General features: G+C 38.3%; 3 protein-coding genes across 5 annotated transcripts in view; 1 reads left to right on the forward strand and 2 right to left on the reverse strand.

The window, feature by feature from the left end:
* The window catches only part of LOC117477000 (large neutral amino acids transporter small subunit 4-like), a 72262-nt gene that overhangs the window by 37907 nt on the left and 11261 nt on the right, over positions 1-23094 (forward strand). For both annotated transcript variants that reach the window (XM_034123695.1, XM_034123696.1), the window contains exons 6-8: positions 19989-20081; positions 20786-20919; positions 22274-22482. In XM_034123695.1, the coding sequence (XP_033979586.1) occupies positions 19989-20081; positions 20786-20919; positions 22274-22482 (436 nt within the window). The remainder of the gene's footprint in view (positions 1-19988; positions 20082-20785; positions 20920-22273; positions 22483-23094) is intronic.
* On the reverse strand, positions 1966-5006 carry LOC117477002 (type-2 ice-structuring protein-like). Of its 2 annotated transcripts, none has more exons than XM_034123697.1 (7): positions 4938-5006; positions 4787-4857; positions 4661-4711; positions 3574-3686; positions 3126-3260; positions 2496-2604; positions 1966-2401 (listed from the first exon to the last, which is right to left on the reverse strand). In XM_034123697.1, exons 2-7 carry the CDS (start codon positions 4845-4847, stop codon positions 2334-2336), a joined length of 537 nt encoding a protein of 178 aa, XP_033979588.1. In that variant the 5' UTR covers positions 4848-4857; positions 4938-5006; the 3' UTR covers positions 1966-2333. The 2 variants fall into 2 exon arrangements, with proteins under 2 accessions (XP_033979588.1, XP_033979589.1); XM_034123698.1 differs by having other exon boundaries at positions 4661-4687; positions 4938-5000.
* LOC117477003 (type-2 ice-structuring protein-like) lies at positions 7645-11267 on the reverse strand. Its single transcript, XM_034123699.1, has 7 exons — positions 11187-11267; positions 11036-11106; positions 9954-9989; positions 9142-9251; positions 8710-8844; positions 8120-8228; positions 7645-8017 (listed from the first exon to the last, which is right to left on the reverse strand). The coding sequence occupies exons 2-7, from the start codon at positions 11094-11096 to the stop codon at positions 7950-7952; spliced, it is 519 nt and encodes a 172-aa protein (XP_033979590.1). The 5' UTR covers positions 11097-11106; positions 11187-11267; the 3' UTR covers positions 7645-7949.

Consider the following 23094-nt stretch of genomic DNA (forward strand, 5'->3'; position numbering starts at 1 on the left):
TGAACCGGCGACCCTACAGCTCCCAGTCCAAGCCCCTACTGACTGAGCCACTGCCGGACTTAAATGATCTAACTCAGCTCAACTCATTAATATATTTATTAGTAATACAGAGCTGCAAATATTTAAATATTCACATGTTCACAGACCCATACAACACTTATAGTTATATAAATATTGCTATTTTATTTTGTTTAATCTTTTATTGTACATTTCTATTTAAGTTCTTATGGTTATGTTAGTATTTGTATTTAATTCTTGACATGCCATTGCAGATTTTTACTTGAATTTCATGTTTTAATACATATTTGTAATTTTTATCTTTTATTGCAGATTTGTTTTACTTTAACTTATTAGGTTTAAATAAATATTCTTTTTTTAATTTGATATTTTTTTAACTTTAAATTCAATTTTCTTATTATATTATATTTAATACATTTGAAAGTTGTAGTCACATTTTAATTTAAAAAGGAGTTTCATTTATATTTGATTGGACACATTTACTTTAACTTACTGCATTTAAATATATATTTTTGTAATCTTTCATTAAAGATTTGTACTCTTTTCTTATGATATATAAATACTGTCATAAATCCTGTTTCCCCCTCAGACACAGAAAGTATTCTGATTCTGAAATAAAAAGGGATTCTTCAATTTGACAAAAGTGGAAAGTCGTTTTTTGATCAAGAAATAAAGGAAAATGTGTTATTTTTGGTAATAATTTGCCCTTAAACTCATTTTGTAGTGAGTTGTGTTTCCCTTAATTCCTATTTGATATAGTTTGTTGTTTTTTAAACGCCTATTTACTTAAACTGAACAAGACTTTTCTCGGTTTAAAAAACAAAAGCCTTCGTTCACTGTTAATGTATTCAAGAAAAACAACATGTTCTGTAAGATAGGGACCTCTAATTGATTTAGTAAAAAGCTAATTGATAGTATTTTGGTGTTGTTTTAACCGTGGAGGCATGCAAAACAATAAGAAATCGTCTTCAAGTATTCAAGAGTAACAGACGTAATAAAAATGGACATTTTGTTGATCCACCTAGTCCTCCTGAGGGTTAATATGTGCTTCTGTATTAAACTCTGAGTTACCTGGAAACAGTTCAAACAAACTCCTTCATGCATAAATCCACTTATTGATGCACACACACCCCCAAAATAAACTCTCTGACCGCACCTGCCTGATCTCTTATCCCCAGGTGAGCGCTCCGAGGCTTAAAATAAACCTTTAGTCTCTCTCCAAACAGTGTGTGTGTGTGTGTGTGTGTGTGTGTGTGTGTGTGTGTGTGTGTGTGTGTGTGTGTGTGTGTGTGTGTGTGTGTGTGTGTGTGTGTGTGTGTGTGTGTGTGTGTGTGTGTGTGTGTGTGTGTGTGTGTGTGTGTGTGTGTGTGTGTGTGTGTGTGTGTGTGTGTGTGTGTGTGTGTGTGTGTGTGTGTGTGTACCCTGAACACACGGCTAACAAAAGAGCCATTCAGTGGAGAGGCAATAACAAAGATGGAGGCTGCATGTTCTGTTATTTAAACGGCTGTCAGTCGTCCCCTCGGAGATACACTTATTTATAATGAAGCTAGTTAGTGAAGTGTGTTAAATGAGGTAGAAAAGGCCAGGTTAGGGGATAGGATTAATGTTTGAAATGTCCGACATGTGCGATAAACATTCAGGTTACCCCCCCAAAACAATAGTGACAATAAGGACACTTTTTTAACTTTGTGTAATGTCACGCATTCTGGTCTATAATTCAATGGGAACATGTATGCATTGGAAGTAACCCATTAATCCCCACTTCTTCTTCTTCTTTCGTCATCATTAGACCAAACCGGTTTGTGTGACATGTTTTTGGGGAATAGTATTATTGCAGCTGACTGTGACTCAGACTCAGAGAATCTCCCCGTGTAACACAATCTCATGAGAGCTAGACGTGGTTTGGCTTCTGTTTAGTTTTCACCTCCAATGACCCATTTCCCAGAATGACAAAAAAGTGTTTCCTCTTTTATTAATTCATATAAATACATTAATGACAGAGCAGCTTGTTAGAAAGCTTGAGCGTTTTATTCTTGCACAGATGAAAAAAAAAGATTCTCTTTTAAATATATAAGGTTGTGCTAAAAGCATTTTCTCCTTCCAAACTCCTTCAGTCTGCTCTCATGAGAGGCAGCCACAGTTTAATTCACTTGTCGCTTCATTCCTCAGCGTTACAGCGATAGGAAAGATTATTAAATCAGAACCATCAGAACATAAGTGACACTGATGGCGTGAAGACAGATGTATTTAAAAGCATGCACACAAACACAGAAGGTTTAAGGTGGACTGTATGCCTCTGTGAGGGTCAGACTCCTTCAGGATCTCTTGACACAGACGGACGGCAACTTCAAGCTACAATGCATGTTATCCCAGCACTTCTCCGCTGCGAAAAAATACAAAAGATATTTGTTTTTATATTTCTCTGGTACTCAAATCTAAAATTGACATAACTTATTGTAAGCGTAATGCTATATTACCTGAGAAATTTATCTGTATGCATCTCTGCACGCCTCTCTGATTGGGCTCTCCATCACACCAGTCTGTGTAGCTGAAAGGAGTCCCATCAGACCAGGTCCAGACGTTCACCTGCAAGAAACAATAGTACATTTATTTATCAGGAAAACTGTAAAATTAGACGGAAGAAACTGGAATATACTCAAAATACCAAAACTAAACTTACTCATATGCAGAATCACCTTTTTGTATAAAACGATATATTATATCTTAATTAACTGCTGTTTTCTAATGTATTTCATGATTTCTTAAACTTAAAATGTATATCATGAGATACATTGCACTTTTTAAAGTGTTATTAAACCTATATCACACCTATATTACACTGTTATGAGACCCATATTAAACTAATATTATACCATATAATGCCCATGTTACACCCACATTACACCGTTACTTAACCCAAATTACACCAATATAACACCTATATTACACCCATGTTACAGTCATGTTAGAATCCAATGTTGTCAAATAAATGTAGTGATACTAGGAGAACTATTAAGTAGCATCAAATAAAGAACAAGTACCTCAAATTGCACTTTACAACAGAACTTGAGTAAATGTACTCAGTTACTTTCACAACTGTAAAGTACCGTATGTAGTTCAGAGCCTCCGACCCACGCTAGCTTCATCCGATGAGTTGCGGTCATGGTCATCTTCTCAATCTCAAGTAACTCCATCGTGTTGCTTACGGACGCCAGGTGTCCCCCCATGGAGTAGCAGTTTCTCTGCAAGACAAATTAGAAGAATATTAAACAAAAAATAAATCCTGCATTCCACATTTTGCTCAAGTAAAAGTACATGTACAAAAAGTAAAATGACTCATTGTACAGAATGGCCCATTTCAGAATAACGTATTCTTAATGCATTTATTTCTTTGTTGCAGCTACTGCTTAAAATAAATAGACCTACTATCAATCAATCAAAGTTTATATTGCCCAATATCACAAATGTTACATTTGTCTCAGGGGACAGTTTGTACAGGTTATCAAACTATCAAAACAAATGCATTTGTAGTCCTGAGTCAAGGACCAGCATTACCTCAGCTCTAGCCCATCTCATGGGTGTGGGGTTGAAGTAGAAACAGCGTCCGTTGATCGAGGTCCATCCACCGGGGCAGTAAACAGAGCGCTTCACCACATGACTCTTAGTCTCTTAATGTAAAACTTTTATTAGACTCTCGTTTTATCTGATGGCATATAGACATAAACCCTTTGTTGTAATTTATTACACGGCTTGGTTAAATACTAGATTCTGATTGGTCAATTTGGACATTTCAGAGGTTGTTAATACTCAATAACACAGTGCTGCTATGCAAAATGATGACCGTTGCTAAGGAGGATCGCGATCGATGACCGCTTCGTTGCACATTATCCCTTACTTATTACAAGGCTTAGTTGAATACTGAATTCTGGTCAGTTTGGACATTCTGTGGTCTTTTATTTCTATATAGCGGACCGTTGCTAAGTATACAATACCGTTGCCAAGGTATAGAAGACTGTTGCTAAGGTATAGAAGACTGTTGCTAAGATATAAAAGACTGTTGCTAAGGTATAGAAGACTGTTGCTAAGGTATAGAAGACTGTTGCTAAGGTATAGAATAGTGTTTCTAAGTTATAAAAGACTGTTGCTAAGGTATAGAAGACTGTTGCTAAGGTATAGAAGACTGTTGCTAAGGTATAGAATAGTGTTTCTAAGTTATAAAAGACTGTTGCTAAGGTATAGAAGACTGTTGCTAAGGTATAAAAGACTGTTGCTATGGTATAGAAGACTTTGGTTGGTTTTCTGTTACTCAATCAGTATTAATATATTTCGTTTTTACATATTTAGATCTTATGTATTAAGTTTTATATTGAGTTTTATATGTTTATATATATATATATATAATAATGTTTTTCAAAAATGTAGTTCTACATTTTTATTTTTTATATTCAATTTCTTTTACATTTCGAGAGCACACATCTTTGAATTCATGCTGGCTGAACTGTCCCCAGTAAATAACAGTATTCATATATTATGATTTAATGTATTTATTTTTCGTACATTTATTTTGTATTTTCATATATATTTAGTTATAGTTTTAAAATAGTAAGTTCTAGTGTTTATGTACAATCTAAAATCAACTCACCTGCTTGGTCTTTTTCAGCTGCTGCCTCTGAAACGGCCAACAAGTTTAACACTGCAGTTATTGACTTATTGTTTTACTGACAATAAACACATCTGTTAAAGGTTTTAGATATGTTATAATACTCACCAGCAGCTCTAACCAAGGCCATCATGGCACAAACCAGAGCGAACACAGCGAGCGTCTTCATGATGAGGATCCTTTAAAACACAAATACAGATTACAGGTAACAATGTGGGGAATAAAACAGTGAGGAGATGATGAGAGAGTTTGTAGAAACCTGAAGTCCAGCCGTCCTGTGGTGCAGAGCAGGAGGAACACCAGCTCTTAAATACTCAAACTTATCTGATCATCTGTAAAGAAACAAGGAACTTAGAAAAGATGCGGCCCTGCCCTCTTGCAAAACACAAGTTACCCTAATCTTAACGCCTTTTTAGGAAATCTGCAAATGTTAATAGAAATGTATGTTCCTCATCTAGTGTCTCTGTAGTCATTTAGTTTTTGTAATTGTGATCATGGTTTAGTCTCTCCATGGTGTCTCTTTGAGGGACATTTTGTAGGTGAAGGCCTGACACTTCTGTAAGTGATGCATTACATTTCAAATCGAAGCATAACAACTGCAAAGGGACACAAATCGATCACAATACACTTGGACAAATGCAAAACAACTACAGAGACAATTTTTTTTTTACAAAAAGCCAAACATAATTGGGCAAAATAAAGATAAGAAACTATAAAACAAATTCACTATCTCTTACTACAGTATGGTATGACCTGCTTGAAGTGAATATATCTGCACTTTCCTTGTTGTTCAAAGTTTGATTCTCTATGCTTTTTGCACTTAGTGTAAGTCGCTTTGGATAAAAGCGTCAGCAAATTAAATATAATGTAATGTAATAAAAAGACAAAAGCAATTTCAGAGAGACCCAAACAACTTCAAAGATATGCTACATTTACAACATGACTATACAAGTTAAAGAAGGGCTTCAGAGGTGATTTAGCAAAATGCAAAAACCTTCTTCAGTGACACTCAACATTTCCGTGTTCACTATGCAGGAAACTAGACTAAAAATAACACGTTCTTTTTGTAGAAAGCCACAACATGCCTATGAGACTTTATGGCCATACAAAATGACCATACAAGGTAAAGAAGGCCTTCAATGGTGATTTTGCAAAATGCTAAACATTCTTCGGTGACACAGCAAAATGCATGCAGCAGACATAGAGAGACATATAGTTATATATATATTTGATGCGTGTATATTTTACAGAAACATTACTTTATTTCATATCAAAAATGGCATTATGGACTTATTATTATACGAGTTAGGATTGGGCGAAATGGGAAATAATCGAAAAGACAAGTAATTATGCAAAATCTAACATGATATCTTCTTGTATCAGAATTTAAAGTTAAAATCGTTCATACAGTCACTTTGATTGGTTGCACACTACAGACTTTTCAGTTACTTCTAAAGCTCTTAGTTGCAAGTTTAAATGTTGATTAACCCAAAGTGTTATGTTAGAAATGCATAGTAGGCCTACAGGTCCCCATTACATAGAAGTATTTGCACAATTAACACAAGTTGTTTTAATTAGTATTATAGTCTGCAGACAAAAGTTTAAAAATGGCTTGTAAGATTTTACAATTTTGGATTCGGACAGATTGCTTATTTATTTGAAGAAAATAATTCACAGTAGATGTAATAATTTTCCTCTTGTGTTCTCTATAACCAAAGGTCGCAGCACTATACTCATGGTAGTCAAACAGCCCAGAGAGTACAGATATGGCCGCTTTCATGTTAAAACTGCAATTTCTTATCATTGCCCAACATATGTGAGTTAGCATCCAGCAGTTTCTGACGAGACAAGAAGTATGCTCCATTTAAGTGGTGCCTATAATGGTGCTACTTTCACTACCACTAAGCTAAAGGTGGCTAATGTTGGGCTATAAAGGAACTACAGCACTCTCCCATGACTTCACGTCACCACCGCTAAGCTAAAGGTGGCTAATGTTGGGCTATAGAGGAACTACAGCACGGTCACATGACTTCACGTCACCACCGCTAAGCTAAAGGCAGCTAATGTTGGGCTATAGAGGAACTACAGCACGTCACATGACTTCACGTCACCACCGCTAAGCTAAAGGCGGCTAATGTTGGGCTATAAAGGAACTACAGCACGTCACATGACTTCACGTCACCACCGCTAAGCTAAAGGTGGCTAATGTTGGGCTATAACGGAACTACAGCACGTCACATGACTTCACGTCACCACCGCTAAGCTAAAGGTGGCTAATGTTGGGCTATAAAGGAACTACAGCACGGTCACATGACTTCACGCTACCACCGCTAAGCTAAAGGCAGCTAATGTTGGGCTATAAAGGAACTACAGCACGGTCACATGACTTCACGTCACCACCGCTAAGCTAAAGGTGGCTAATGTTGGACTATTAAGGAACTACAGCACGGTCACATGACTTCACGTCACCACCGCTAAGCTAAAGGTGGCTAATGTTGGGCTATAAAGGAACTACAGCACGGTCACATGACTTCACGCCACCACCGCTAAGCTAAAGGTGGCTAATGTTGGGCTATAAAGGAACTACAGCACGGTCACATGACTTCACGTCACCACCGCTAAGCTAAAGGTGGCTAATGTTGGGCTATAGAGGAACTACAGCACGGTCACATGACTTCACGTCACCACTGCTAAGCTAAAGGCGGCTAATGTTGGGCTATAACGGAACTACAGCAGAGAACCTCCCGGTGTAATGCAATCTCATGAGAGCTAGACGTGGTTTTGACTCCTGTTCAGACATGCTGCCGATCACTCAGCTGTTTGATGATTTTCGCTCTGAAATATGATTTAGTTTTCACCTCCAATGACCCATTTCCCAGAACGACAAAAAAAGTATTTTTATAAGTAATAATACTAAGTGTTTCCTCATATTAATTCATATAAATACATTAATAACAGAGCAGCTTGTTAGAATGCTTGAGCGTTTTATTCTTGCACAGATGAAAAAAAGAGTCTCTATTAAATATATAAGGTTGTGCTAAAAGCATTTTCTCCTTCCAAACTCCTTCAGTCTGCTCTCATGAGAGGCAGCCACTGTTTAATTCACTTGTCGCTTCATTCCTCAGCGTTACAGCGATAGGAAAGATGATTAAATCAGAACCATCAGAACATAAGTGACACTGATGGTGTGAAGACAGATGTATTTAAAAGCATGCACACAAACACACAAGGTTTAAGGTGGACTGTATGCCTCTGTGAGGGTCAGACTCCTTCAGGATCGCTTGACACAGACGGACTGCATCTTCACGCTACACTGCCGGTTATCCCAGCATTTCTCCGCTGCGAAAAAAACAAAAAATACAAAAAATGTTTGTTTTTATATTTCTCTGGTACTCAAATCTAAAATCGACATAACTTATTGTAAGCGTAATGCTATATTACCTGAGAAATTCATCAGTAAGCATCTCTGCACGCCTCTGTTATTGGGCTCTCCATCACACCAGTCTGTGTAGTGGAAAGGAGTCCCATCAGACCAGGTCCAGACGTTCACCTGCAAGAAAAAAATAGTACATTTATTTATCAGGAAAACTGTGAAATTAGACGGAAGAAAACGATATATTATATCTGAATTAACTGCTGTTTTTTTGTATTTCATGATTTCTTAAACTTAAAATGTATATCATGAGATACATTGCACTTTTTAGAGTGTTATTAAACCTATATCACACCTATATTACGCTGTTATGAGACCCATATTAAACTAATATTATACCATATAATACCCATGTTACACCCACATTACACCGTTACTTAACCCAAATTACACCAATATAACACCTATATTACACCCATGTTACAGTCATGTTAGAATAATTTGACTGTATACCAATGTTATCAAATAAATGTAGTGGTACTAAATATAGTGGAGGAGAACTATTAAGTAGCATAAAATAAAGAACAAGTACCTCAAATTGCACTTTACAACAGAACTTGAGTAAATGTACTTAGTTACTTTCACAACTGTAAAGTACCTCATGTACATCAGAGCCTCCGATCCACGCTTCCTTCGACTGATAAGTGGCGGTCATGATCATCTTCTGGATCTCATGGTACTCCATCATGTTGCCCATGGACGCCAGGTGTCCCCTCATTGAGTGGCAGTTTCTCTGCAAGACAAATTAGAAGAATTTTAAAGAAAAAATAAATCCTGCATTCCACATTTTGCTCAAGTAAAAGTAGAAAAAGTAAAATGACTCATTGCACAGAATGGCCAATTTCAGAATAACGTATTCTTAATGCATTTATGTGTTTGTTGCAGCTACTGCTTAAAATACATAGACCTACTATCAATCAATCAAAGTTTATATTGCCCAATATCACAAATGTTACATTTGTCTCAGGGGACAATTTGTACAGGTTATCAAACTCTCAAAACAAATGAATTTGTAGTCCTGAGTCATTACCTCGGCTTTAGCCCAAGTCATGGGCCTGGGGTTGAAGTAGAAACAGCGTCCGTTGATCGAGGTCCATCCACCGGGGCAGACAACAGAGCGCTTCACCACATGACTCTTAACTGAGAACAAAAGTTAGAGTCTCTTAATGTAAAACTTTTATTAGACTCTCGTTTTATCTGATGGCATATAGACATAAACCCTTTGTTGTAATTGATTACACGGCTTGGTTAAATACTAGATTCTGATTGGTCAATTTGGACATTTCAGAGGTTGTTAATACTCAAGAACACAGTGCTGTATGCAAAATAATGACCGTTGCTAAGGAGGATCACGATCAATGACCGCTTCGTTGCACATTATCCCTTACTTATTACAAGGCTTAGTTGAATACTGAATTCTGATTGGTCAGTTTGGACATTCTGTGGTCTTTTATTTCTATATAGCGGACCGTTGCTAAGTATACAATACCGTTGCTAAGGTATGGCAGACTGTTGCTAAGGTATGGCAGACTGTTGCTAAGGTATAGAAGACTTTTGCTAAGGTATAGCAGACTTTTGCTAAGGTATGATCAGCGCTGCTGGAAGTTTAACTCATTCCGAAATAAAATTATTCTAAACAACACATCATGTAAAATAAAATAAGTTAGAATAGCATAATGTCTAAATTATATATAATATATAAGTTAATATAAAACAAAAAGAACACAATTTAAAACATAATTAAAATACATAGCATAATGAAACATGCAATAGTTATAATGAATAATAATAATAATAATAATAATATCATAACGACAAAGTGAAAATCAAATAGCAACTCACCTGCTAGGTCTTTTTCATCTGCTTCCTCTGAAATGGCTAGAAAGTTTAACACTGCAGTTATTGACTTGTTTACTGACAACAAACAAATCTGTTAAAGGTTTTAAATTAGGGCTGTCAGTCGATTAAAATATTTAATCGCGATTAATCGCATGATTGTCCATAGTTAATCGCGATTAATCGCAAATTAATCGCACATTTTTTATCTGTTCTAAATGTACCTTAGAGGGATATTTTTCAAGTTTTTAATACTCTTATCAACATATGAGTGGACAACTATGCTTTATATGTTTGTTTATTATCATTTGAACAATGACAAATATTCTCATGAATATTAAACACAACAACCTGAACATTACAAATATTCACCTCAATTCAACCTGGAACCTCTCTCATACAATACTGTGTGTGTGTGTGTGTGTGTGTGTGTGTGTGTGTGTGTGTGTGTGTGTGTGTGTGTGTGTGTGTGTGTGTGTGTGTGTGTGTGTGTGTGTGTGTGTGTGTGTGTGTGTGTGTGTGTTGTGTGTGTGTTGTGTGTGTGTGAGAATGTGGAGACACTGTGATGGATCGTTGGAGCTATGTGCAGCTCAAGGCATATATGCCTGTGTGTATGAGCTGTGTTGCGCGCACTATCCGTGCTGAGTGTGCTGTCTGGCTACCTGCATAAAGTCAAGTGCTCGGCGCAGTTGTCGGCGAAATGTCGCTCCTCTGTTTTCATTGAAACAGCTCCTTATATCCGTTAGCTCAGCTAGCTAGCACCAGATGCTAACAACAACACGTAAGGTGTGCTTCGCTCGCGCCACACATACACACACCCTCCCGGTCCTCCCGATGGCCAGTCCGGGCCTGCCGGTGAGCGTGGAAGTGTGGTCTGCCACAAGCGGGCGGCAGGAGCGGGGCTGTCAGCATCAGCTTGTAGATGGTATTTTAAACTCGATGCGCTCTGAAACTACGGCGGCCGAGGACAAAAAATACACATGCGTTAATCGCGTTAAAATAATTAGTGGCGTTACATTTTTTTTGCGTTAACGCGTTATTAACGCGTTAACTTGACAGCCCTATTTTAAATATATAATAATACTCACCAGCAGCTCTAACCAAGGCCATCATGGCACAAACCAGAGCGAACACAGCGAGCGTCTTCATGATGAGGATCCTTTAAAACACAAATACAGATTACAGGTAACAATGTGGGGAATAAAACAGTGAGGAGATGATGAGAGAGTTTGTAGAAACCTGAAGTCCAGCCGTCCTGTGGTGCAGAGCAGGAGGAACACCAGCTCTTAAATACTCAAACTTATCTGATCATCTGTAAAGAAACAAGGAACTTAGAAAAGATGCGGCCCTGCTCTCTTACAAAAAATTAAGTTAAACTTAGCGCCTTTTTTAAGAAATCGTCAAATGTAAATGGACATTTTTTGTTCCTCTTTAGTCATTTGTATCTTTTTGAAGTCATTTTGTGTCTCTGTAGTTATTTTGTTTTTGTAAGTGTGATCATGTTTTTGTCTCTCCATGGTGTGTCTTTGAGGGACATTTTGTAGGTGAAGGCCTTACACTTCTTAAAGTGGACCTATCATGCTATATTTAAATGATATATTGTAGGGCCATACCTATATAAGGTATATTTATACGTTTCTGTTTTCAAAATACCAAACAGATCATGCATTTTAGCCATGCCTCATTTCGCTCTATGTGCTGTTTGCTGTCTACGGGGCTGATTCTGCTGACCACGGCCCCCTGCAGGAGAGGGGAGACGTGCTCTGATCAGCTGCTGGGCTGTCAGAAGAGGGGGAGAAAAAGAGATCTCCGTGTTTTATTATATAGAGTCGTTATTCATTTGTTTTAAAGCTCAATAAATATCAAAGAAGACCTTTGACCGGCACTTTTCTAATTTTGTCCGGAAGATTTAAACTTTAACGGACATCTTGACCGGCGAAACAAACTGAAACTGAAACTCTGCCGCACGGTCCCCTCGTTCCTTGGAAGAGGCGGAGAGGTGGGTGTTTGTCATCTGCTGGTGGACTAACCGGAGAGAATTACAGTGCTTGCCTCGACGGGGAGGGATTGCATTGAATTAAAGCAGCGGGAGCAAACGCTTGCCTCGGGGAGGGAGAAAAAAAGTCACAGCGGAGAATAAACAGAAGGGTAACCATGGTAACTATGGGCGGGAAGTCTTCTTCGCTGCTTTTGTGGCAGACTACAGCACCACTTACAGGCCTGGCATATGTACTACAGCGTCTCCAGCGCTTTCGAGCGGCAATGGCCGGCCGTGGCCCAACCCCACATTCCCCTGATAGGTGGAGAGTTGGCCCAATAGCCGTAGCGCCACCGTCCTGACGTCAGGACAGTGTTCAAATCTGGATCAGTTTTTATCAGATCTGTTGCAGCCCCTTTTTTAGAGATTTGGGTATGGAGGAAAATAGAGAGGGTTGTGTTTTCTGACACTTAGTGAGTTCCCTGGAACACCGGGGACACATATTCATGTATAAAAGACGTACAAAAGTGCATTTTGCATGATAGGTCCCCTTTAAGTGATGAAAACTGAAATAAGACTAAAACATGTTTTTCTTCCTAATGCTCAAAGACGCTTTACATAAAATCTGAACAGAAACAGTACAAAGAAAACACAAAACATAAAGAGTAGTCCTAATCCAACTGCGGATTTCAGATTTGTCACAGTTTAGTTTCAGAAAGTTGTTTTGCATCCATGTTTTGATGTCAGTGAGGCAGTTGGTGTGTTGGGAGTGGGTGGTTGCAGAAATAGTTTTTGTAGACATGTAGAAATGGGTGTCGTTGGTGTAACAGTGGAACCGGAGTTGGCTGACGGGGTCCAAGTGGGATGATGTAAATGATGAAAAGCAGCGGACCAAGTACAGAGCCCTGGGGGACGCCATGAGTGACATTCAGTGACTAAATGAGTTTAGGTTAGACATCAGCAACAACATAAACTCAAAATACCAAACTAAAAACACTGCAGAATTGCCTTTTGTGAACTATATCACTGGATTCAAAGGCTCAAGATACAAAGGTTTTAATAATATATGCACATAAGCTACAATGTAGAAATGGCAATGAAAATCTTATGACCTGAGCTCCTCCAGCAATGCAACATAGTCATATAATAAAATTAGGGCTGTCAAGTTAACGCGTTAATAACGCGTTAACGCCACTAATTATTAGTTTCAGAGCGCATCGAGTTTAAAATACCATCTACAAGCTGATGCTTACAGCCCCGCTCCTGCCGCGCCCGCTTGCGGCAGACCACACTTCCACGCTCACCGGCAGGCCCGGACTGGCCATCGGGAGGACCGGAAGGGTGTGTGTAAGTGTGGCGCGAGCAAGCGAGAGATAGAGAACGTGCACACCTTACGTCTATTGTTGTTGTTAGCATCTGGCGCTAGCTAGCTGTGCTAACGGATATAAGGAGCTGTTTCAATGAAAACAGAGGAGCGACATTTCGCCGACAACTGCGCCGAGCACTTGACTTTATGCAGGTAGCCAGACAGTGGGACATTGTACGAAAAGTCAGCACACTCAGCACGGATAGTGCGCGCAACATGATTGCAGCGTCCAGGCAGCTCCCGTTCGAGCATAGATGCCTTGAGTTGCACATAGCTCCAACGATCCATCACAGTGTCTCCACACACACACACACACACACACACACACACACACACACACACACACACACACACACACACACACACACACACACACACACACACACACACACACACACACACACACACACACACACACACACACACACACACACACAGTATTGTATGAGAGAGGTTCCAGGTTGAATTGAGGCGAATATTTGTAATGTTCAGGTTGTTGTGTTTAATATTCATGAGAATATTTGTCATTGTTCAAATGATAATAAACAAACATATAAAGCATATTTGTCCACTCATATGTTGATAAGAGTATTAAAAACTTGAAAAATATCCCTCTAAGGTACATTTAGAACAGATAAAAAATGTGGGATTAATTTGCGATTAATCGCGATTAACTATGGACAATCATGCGATTAATCGCGATTAAATATTTTAATCGACTGACAGCCCTAAATAAAATACAAAAATACAAATAAAAAGAGTGCAAGAAGTCTATATACACGTAAATAGCATATAATATACAAGAACACAATGTAAAATTAAATATTGTACAATAAGATGACAAACAGATTAATGTTTGTCGAGACTGCTAAAGCACTCAGGTGTTTAGCAGTCTTGTTGCCTGTGGGGAAAAAAACATTATAGCAGGTCATATATCTTGTATTACCCTCAATGGGCAAGTACATTGAATATTTAGGAAAATGTATTAATGCTATTTTCTTATCCTTCATTTTCTAATTCATTTCAATCGAAGCATAACAACTTCAAAGTGACACAAAGAGACCGCAAATAGACTTTGAGCAATAATAAAAAAGGGCAAAAGCAAAACAACTACAAAGACACACAATTATTACAAAAAGACAAATAATTACCACGGATAAAAAGCTATAAAGACCAAAGCAATTTCAAAGTGACCTAAAAAGACCTCGAAGAGATGCAACATTTATGAGAAACGACACCAAAAGGCCAAAATAGAGACTTCAAATTAACATAAAGAGGGGCAAAACAACCTCAAAGACACAAAGGAAAAACAAGACAGAGAGATTAACGATAAACAACATGACTATACAAAGTAAAGAAGGCCTTCAGGGGTGATTTTGCAAAATGCAAAAACCGTCTTCAGTGACACAGCAAAATGCATAAAGCGGAGATAGAGAGATACAACTCAGCAATTTCTATTATTACACAGAGATCTTGATCTATTTAATAACTGTTCGTCTTGTACCAGACGGGGTAACACGTTAAATACAAAAAAGGTTATAGCTTAATCGTTCTGTTACAACACGGTCATTCGAGATCGTTGTTAATTCCTTATATTTTAAAACGCTTATGTTTAAATATTATCAAAGCATAGTGTTTAACAGCAGTCATCTCAAGTCAGTTGTATTGCCCTCATAAAAAAGTGCAATAAAACAGTGGATGCTAACCTGCCTATGTTGGGCAATTTGCACAATTAGCATACATTGCGTTAGAATTCATTACCATTATTTGGACAACAGTTTTTTGTTTTTTTTGAGGATGCTGAGTCCATTTCCGACATTTTCAGGGTAATGAATGGCAGTTTTAACCAGAAAATGCCAACATTTGTACTCTCTGTGGGCTGATTTTTATACATTTTTGGTCGATTTGGACGATTTAGGGGACTTTTGATTGGACAGATTGCTTATTTATTTGAAAAAGATTGTCTTGAGTAGAGGTAATCATTTTCATTTTGTTCCCTTTATATGCAATGGTTGCAACACTACTCATCGTAGTCGAAATCAGCCCACAGAGAAAACAGATATTGCCGCTTTCTGGTAACATTTTAAGGAACTAATAAGAGCATCAAAATGACCATACAAGGTAAAGAAGGCCTTCAAGGGTGATTTTGCAAAATGCTAAACTGTCTTCGGTGACACAGCAAAATGCATGCAGCAGACATAGAGAGATACAAATACTTTAAATATATGAGTGTGTGTATTGTACAGACATATTACTTTATTATATAATCATAATGAATAAATAATCAATTTTATTTGGAGACCCTTTCATAACACTAAAGGACACTTTACAATTCATAACATATCATAACAAAAGGTTAAACACAGTAGGTGGCTAGCATTAGGCTATAAAGGAACTACAGCACGGTCACATGACTTCACGTCACCACCGCTAAGCTAAAGGTGGCTAATGTTGGGCTATAAAGGAACTACAGCACGGTCACATGACTTCACGTCACCACCGCTAAGCTAAAAGTGGCTAATGTTGGGCTATAAAGGAACCACAGCACGGTCACATGACTTCACGTCACCACCGCTAAGCTAAAGGTGGCTAATGTTGGGCTATAAAGGAACTACAGCACGGTCACATGACTTCACGTCACCACCGCTAAGCTAAAGGTGGCTAATGTTGGGCTATAAAGGAACCACAGCACGGTCACATGACTTCACGTCACCACCGCTAAGCTAAAGGTGGCTAATGTTGGGCTTGCCTGTTTACCACATTCAGACACATTTCAGTAGCTTCCATTCATATCAGTTGTTTGATGTTTCTGTTTTACAGCTAAATGTTTGTCTTCTTGTGTTAAAAACAATCTCACCTGTCTGTTAAACTCAGTGGTTCCCAAACTGTTTCACTCAGGCCCCCTTTGGGTAATTGGAAGTATTTTCTAGCCAACAAACCCGGTTCCCACCTACATTGGTAAGATTAAATATATATAGTTGTACAAACATTACATTTTCATCCATAATATAACAAGACACAAAGATCCAACTATAATTGTAGAAGTTATTATGAATTGAACATGAACAAAAGTGCTTGTATTGGCAAACGATCCTGTGCCACTGTGAAATAATTAGGCCTTATTGAAACTAGTAGGCCTTCTTCCCTGAGTAGTAGATTTTTAAATTCACATTATTTTTGGGAAAATATATAAATATAGGAAAAAAGTATTATTCTACATTATATGTGTGTGTTTGTGTGTGTGTGTTTGAGTGTGTGTGTGTGCGCGCGCGTGCTTTAAAGTTTAAAGACCCCCATAAAGCTCAGTTTATAACTCGAACCCTGGTTAAAACTGATCCTGAAAATGTCTGAAATGGACTCAGCGTCCTCAATAACCCCCATAACGTTCTCAACTGTCTGCATAGGATATAATGCTGAATAATTCTAATTACACAACTTGTGCTAATAGTGCAAATTGCCCAACATATGCAAGTGAGAATCCAGGCCATGAAAAGTGATCCGTTATCAGCGGCTGAACGATGAGGAAGTGATAGAGGGAACCTGATGATACTGCAGAAACTTCATGACACAACAAATCCACTTCTCCACCAACTGGACCAAAGGTCTGCCATCTTGTTATTTAGGATCTTCTGGCAGGGAAGCAGCAGAGAGATGGCAAAAGTACACACATCCTTTACTCAAGTAGAAGTACAGATACTCGTGTTTAAACATACTCTGGTAAAAGTAGAAGTACTGACTAAACTTCTTTACTCAAGTCAAAGTAAAGAGGGCTTTGAAATGTACTTCAGTAAAAAGTACCCATAACTAGCAGCTGTTTTAAAGAGTACCTGACCTCCCTTTATATTAATAGAACAATAATGTCATTGTTAGCTAATGAATGTTTCCATGCTGAACAACGGCAACATGACAACGTTTTCATTGGTCCCTCTTCTTTAGAGAAGACCAGGAAATGATGGATACACGGATCGTGTTCAAATCAATAGGCACGCAATGACTCTAAATAATAATGATCACGCCACCAAACACACATTCAAACTAAAGGAACCAGCCTGTTTGGGAAATGTAAGAAGTAGAAAGTACAGGTATTTGGGTTCAACATGTAAGAAGTAGAAAGTACAGGTATTTGTGTTCAACATGTAAGAAGTAGAAAGTTCAGGTATTTGGGTTCAAAATGTAAGAAGTAGAAAGTACAGGTATTTGAGTTCAAAATGTAAGAAGTAGAAAGTACAGGTATTTGGGTTCAACATGTAAGAAGTAGAAAGTACAGGTATTTGTGTTCAACATGTAAGAAGTAGAAAGTACAGGTATTTGTGTTCAACATGTAAGAAGTAGAAAGTACAGGTATTTGTGTTCAACATGTAAGAAGTAGAAAGTACAGGTATTTGGGTTCAAAATGTGAGAAGTAGAAAGTAAACAGTCGTCAGAAAAAGAAGTAGTGGAGTAAAGCACTGATACCAGAACAATGTACTTGAGTACAGTAACAAAGCAGACATTTTTGGTCCAATTAATCCGGTTAGTTAATTTGTGAGGGGTGAGTGGGTTCAAGTAACTTCCTAACAAGCTGCCCCCCCCCCCCCAAAACCCTCCATATGCCCCCCTGTGGAGCACAGCAGCAGATAGGGGGGGGGGGGGGGACGAGGACATGAGAGGGGACCATAATTATCCCTTCAATCTCAATTTAAATCTTGCACAGTTCACATCAGGACAAAGACGATAAAAACACCTTGAAATGGTGAAAGTTAGTGCATTCTGGATATGAGTTTTATCCCAACACTGTAATAAATGCAAAATAGATGATTACAGCTTTAAAAAGTATGCTTTTATGTGCTTAATTTAGACAAATATTACGTTTGTTATGAATAAAACTAGTGCTGGAGAGGCTTTTATCTGACTTTTTTGTATTTAAATGATGTTGTATCACTATTATGGGGCTATATGAATGCACTTGTGGGTGATTTGGAGCACCTCTGCACTTTGTTCTAATTAAATGTGTTTCTATCATTATTATGGGACTATAGAAACAAGAACAGCTTTTTGAGATAACAAATGTGTTGGCGTCTAAATTGTATAAACATTTAGTGAGTTTATTTGAATTTGAATTAATCCATTCGTTTTTGGGGATTTTCTTAAACTTCATTTTTCGATTTTTGTTACTTTTACTTATTTACTTTGACTTGTGACAGTGTGGTATGAGTACTTTGTTTTTAAGTAAAGCATCTTAATATTTCTTCCAGCACTACATATTTCCATCTGAAGTGTTCTTGAGTAGCTGAAAATGATAATACTTGAGTGTTAAGGAATAATTCTTCTAGATATCTAACCTTTTGCTCTGTGACGTTTTATGATCTCCTCTGACGTCTGTTATCTCCTTTAAGGAAAGGCCTTGGCGCCATATGTGTTGTTGTCACCAGTTTGTGACCGGTCAACTTGTCTGGCACGAAGGGTACTTGTTGTGAGAACGCTGAGGCACTTCTTTATCGGTGTTTGTGGACTCTAAGATGTGAAATCCTTGAGGCCATGAGTGTCGGACGCAGGTGGCTCAGTGTTCCCAGCTGTTTACAACTCCTTCAGAGATGTTGATTACTCTCTGTGAACCAGTCTAGCATAGAGAGAGGCTCTTCAGAATTGACGTGGCAACTCTCCTGCGAAGTCAGAACCTCTGACTCTTTGACTTGTGATGTGAATCCTCCGGCCGAATACTCTGAATAAACCCATCAGTGTTTGACATTAAAAGCTCCAACTCTCACCGTGTCTCCTTCCTGAGTCGGTGACTCAATGCATTGCTACACAGAAGTTTCCCCCACATTGAGTAAATGTACGTATTCCCCACTGGTTAAAGCTATATATTGTCTCCAGATGGCGTACATTAATATCTCAGCCATCTGTTGCAGTTTGTTCTGCTTCTTACTTCCTCGAAGGCACGTCCTCCTTTCTCCAAGTTAAGAGTCGAGCGTCATTATGCAAGACTCTCTCTGCTGCACTTCAAACACTCTGCAGAAAGTACAGCATGTCCTCTGCGCTGCCTGTCAATACGGTGTGAAATATTTAAGACTTTTAACGTTTAGCAGAGCTTGTGGGTTTCAGAGGATTGTAGTGTCAACACAGATTGTTTTTATAAAGCTACCAGAAGAACAGTTGCATGAAAAGAGAGCTGCTCAAAGTCAGCAAACAGACTCTTAAATGTCACAACAATATTTACCGTATTGACAGGGTGACTCTAAAAATAAATCTGCCTCTAGGTAATGAAAAAAATAGCTTGTAGATTTTAAAATAGCAGCTTGTGCAGGATGGACCGTGTTGCTCTAGTGATAATTATCTCAAAGATGACTTGGAATAATCCGAAATAATCCTTTATTTACAAACAGTCATCAATTTCTGAAAAATGCGTACATTTCCACATGATTTTTTTTAAATCATCTCCCTTTTTCGAAAATATATTTAAAAAAAGAAAATGAACTCATTGTTTTAAACATTATCTGGTTTTCAAAAAATGACCTGACTTTTAAAAATAATTTTTATTTTCAGAAATAACTTCAATTTAAAAAAAATAAAATTCACTTAATGAATACAAGCTCACTTTTTTATTTGTATTTTTGTATTTGGGATTGTGGGAAACGGTATTTCGATCTCTCTGTCTGTACACACAAACTGAAAGATTGATTATTGTTAGTAACCACATATCTCTTCTTCTCTTCAGCTCCCCAGCATGTTTGGAGACTTGAGGTCGACGTTCATCGCTCTGATGATCGGATCCTACGCCTCCTCCGCCGTCACCTTCCCCGGCATCAAGGTAACAACTGATCTCTGCTGTAAATAACAACACATATCCATCCATTGTTCCTCATCCATCCCATAAAGGGGCTCCCAGGAGTCATTTCAACGTTGTTTTTCATCATTTAAGGTCAAACATCGTCTCAAAAAGTCTTGTTTTAATAACAACACTTCAGACATTTGTAGGTGATCCATGCAAAACAATGTCTCATTGAGTTCATGTGTTATGTGATGTGTCCTAACGAACAGAACAGCCTCATCATTTCACATTAAAATACATTTTTCCAGCTAGATTATACAAGTGTGATAGTGGGGCACAATTATTTGCATTTGCCATTAATTGGATTTTCATGATTGTTATTTGGAGAGACAATTATAGAAAGAAAAATATCCTTATAAATCTTGTCAAGCTGATTAAAAACTGGATTTTAAACACAAATGTGCATTTGTTTTGTTATGGAAAGGCTTTTAAACACTTTTTTGGGCTATTGTTGCTTCCATAAAATGTCTATAGTCAAAGTAGTGGGAATAAACATTACAAAAACACATATTTATTACAAAGTTTGTAATAAATAAATTCCTCCTTAATTCACCAACAGTTATAAAATAATGCCTCATCTGCACATCAAACACATAACAACCCAGTTATTTATGTTGATTCTTTTTTCATGAGAGTTAGGGTAAGGGTTAAAGGTATTCTGATTCTGATTCTGATGACTTTAGGTGATCTACGATCTGGGCGCCACCTTCATCATCATCCTTCTGGTCTGGGCTGCCTGCGCCTGCCTCGTCTTCCTCAACTGTTTCATCAACTGGCCTCTGGAGCCGTTCCCCAGCCCAGAGGACATGGACTACACGTGAGAATAAAGGGGATTTCTGGGTGTAACGGGATTTCGGGGGGTAACGGGATTTCGGGGGGTAACGGGATTTCGGGGACTAACAGGAACGGGATTCCTGAGAGTAACGGGATATCAGAGAGTAACGGGATTTCAGGGATTAACAGGTTTTCTGGGAGTAACAGAATTTCTGTGAGTGGGGAGTATCGGGATTTCTAGTTCTTTAGTTTGTAGTTTGTAATTCTTTGGTTAGTTCTTTAGTTGGTAGTTCTAGTTTCTAGTTCTTTCGTAACGGGATTTCTGGGAGTAACGGGATTTCCACACACACACACACAGCCACACACACCCACACACACACAGCCCCACACCCACACACACACACACACACACACACACACACACACACTCACACACTCACACACTCACACACTCACACACACACACACACACACACACACACACACACACACACACACACACACACACACACACACACACACACACACACACACACACACACACACACACAGGTTTCTGTAGAGAGATTCTCCGCAGAGATCTCCTCACACACATGGAAAACATTTCATGGACAGGAAAGACTTTAAAACCAGATGATCGGCTGGATTTGCTCACAGTCGCCTGGACACTTTCTTTCCTCCTTTTACTCGGCTCATGTATCTTCTTCTGGTTTTCTTTCCTCATCCATCTCTTTATTGGTCGATTACTGAATTCATCCTAAGTATTCACATCCCCCCTGGCCTTCACCTGCAAAATACCACGGAAAGACACGTGCAAAGACAAGGAAGAGACTCAGAATGACTAAAAATAAACTTTAAATGGAGTAAAAAAATGCAAAACAAATACAAATGACCACAGAGGCACAAAATTCAAAAAAGGAGACACACAATTACTAAAAAGACACAAAATGACCATATAATAAATATATAACCCCAAGTAGACCAATTACAAATAGAAGACGACCACAAAGAGACTCAAAAAACCTGTATATTACATTTCAGAAAAAGACAAAAAGAGACCTAAAGCAACCACATAGAGATATAAAATGACACAAAATAACTAAAAGTGACTTCAAACAGTCACTTAAAGAACTCATAGAGACATAAAATTACACAAAATGACTCAGATTGACTTCAAACAGTCACTTAAAGAACTCATAGAGACATCAAATTACACAAAATGACTCTAAGTGACTTCAAACAGTCACTTAAAGAACTCATAGAGACATCAAATTACACAAAATGACTCAGATTGACTTCAAACAGACAAAGTGACACAGAATCACACTATTTCACGGTTCTCTGTATTTTGCGCTCAAAACCTCCTCTTCACCGCCTCTTCTCTCCTCCACCTGCAGGGTTAAGATCAAGTTCAGCTGGCTGGGCTTCGACCACAAGATCACAGGGAAGCAGTTTTACCAGCAGGTGACGACGGTGGGCCGCCGCCTCAGCGTGGGAAACTCCATGAAGCAGAAACAGCCGAACAAGGACCTGGCAACGCAGGAGGCCAACAAACTGTGCCTGTCCACCGTCGACCTGGAGGTCAAATCCAAGGACCAGGAACCGGGTGAGTCTGCAGGAAAATACACGTCAAACTAGTGTTGTTACGATACCAACATTTTTGTTTCGGTACCGATACCAAGTCAAGAATTGCGATTTCGATACCTTTCTCTAAAAAAAGGGGAACCCGTCTTAAATGTCATTATTGTGCTTTATTTCAAACCTGGAAAAAATGTTCAGTCATAACACAAACTTTTGAACAATGAGAACTATAAATAAAATAAATTAAAGCAATGGTATTCAAGGTGAAATGACAATTGACTAAAATAGCAGCATCATCTCAAACAACTTTTTTGTCAAAATTCAAAATAGAGGGAACATTTTCTTACAGACAGGCCTCGTGGTGTCCGTAGGCTTGCCCTCGCTGTCGGAGATGTAACCGTCTTTTTTGTCTTCAAGCTGAGGCACATCGGCAATAGCACTCACACTTGCAGCCATGCTTCTCGTTTTGTCACATGATATGACAGCTATATTCATAAAAAGAGTATTTTTAAACACCAGTATCTGTACTTCTACTTGAGTAAAGGATGTGTGTACTTTTGCCATTTCTGCAAGACAGACAGGATGTAAACACTAATGGGAACAGTAGAAGAAGACAAACAGGAAGTTACAGTTGCGC

This window comes from Trematomus bernacchii, unplaced genomic scaffold (assembly GCF_902827165.1).
Source record: "Trematomus bernacchii unplaced genomic scaffold, fTreBer1.1, whole genome shotgun sequence".
In the NCBI taxonomy this organism is placed as follows: domain Eukaryota; kingdom Metazoa; phylum Chordata; class Actinopteri; order Perciformes; family Nototheniidae; genus Trematomus; species Trematomus bernacchii.

Bases quoted from the DNA above. Each gene is read 5' to 3' on its own strand.
- LOC117477002 (XM_034123697.1), bottom strand. From the start codon at position 4,847: ATGAAGACGCTCGCTGTGTTCGCTCTGGTTTGTGCCATGATGGCCTTG. The intron at 4,712-4,786 runs GTGAGTATTATA...CAATAACTGCAG, and splicing joins GGCCTTGGTTAGAGCTGCTG to TGTTAAACTTGTTGGCCGTT. The intron at 2,605-3,125 runs GTACTTTACAGT...TGTTTCTTGCAG, and splicing joins GAGGCTCTGAACTACATACG to GTGAACGTCTGGACCTGGTC.
- LOC117477003 (XM_034123699.1), bottom strand. From the start codon at position 11,096: ATGAAGACGCTCGCTGTGTTCGCTCTGGTTTGTGCCATGATGGCCTTG. The intron at 9,252-9,953 runs GTGAGTTGCTAT...TTTTGTTCTCAG, and splicing joins AGATGAAAAAGACCTAGCAG to TTAAGAGTCATGTGGTGAAG. The intron at 8,018-8,119 runs GTAATATAGCAT...TTTTTTTCGCAG, and splicing joins CTTACTGATGAATTTCTCAG to CGGAGAAATGCTGGGATAAC.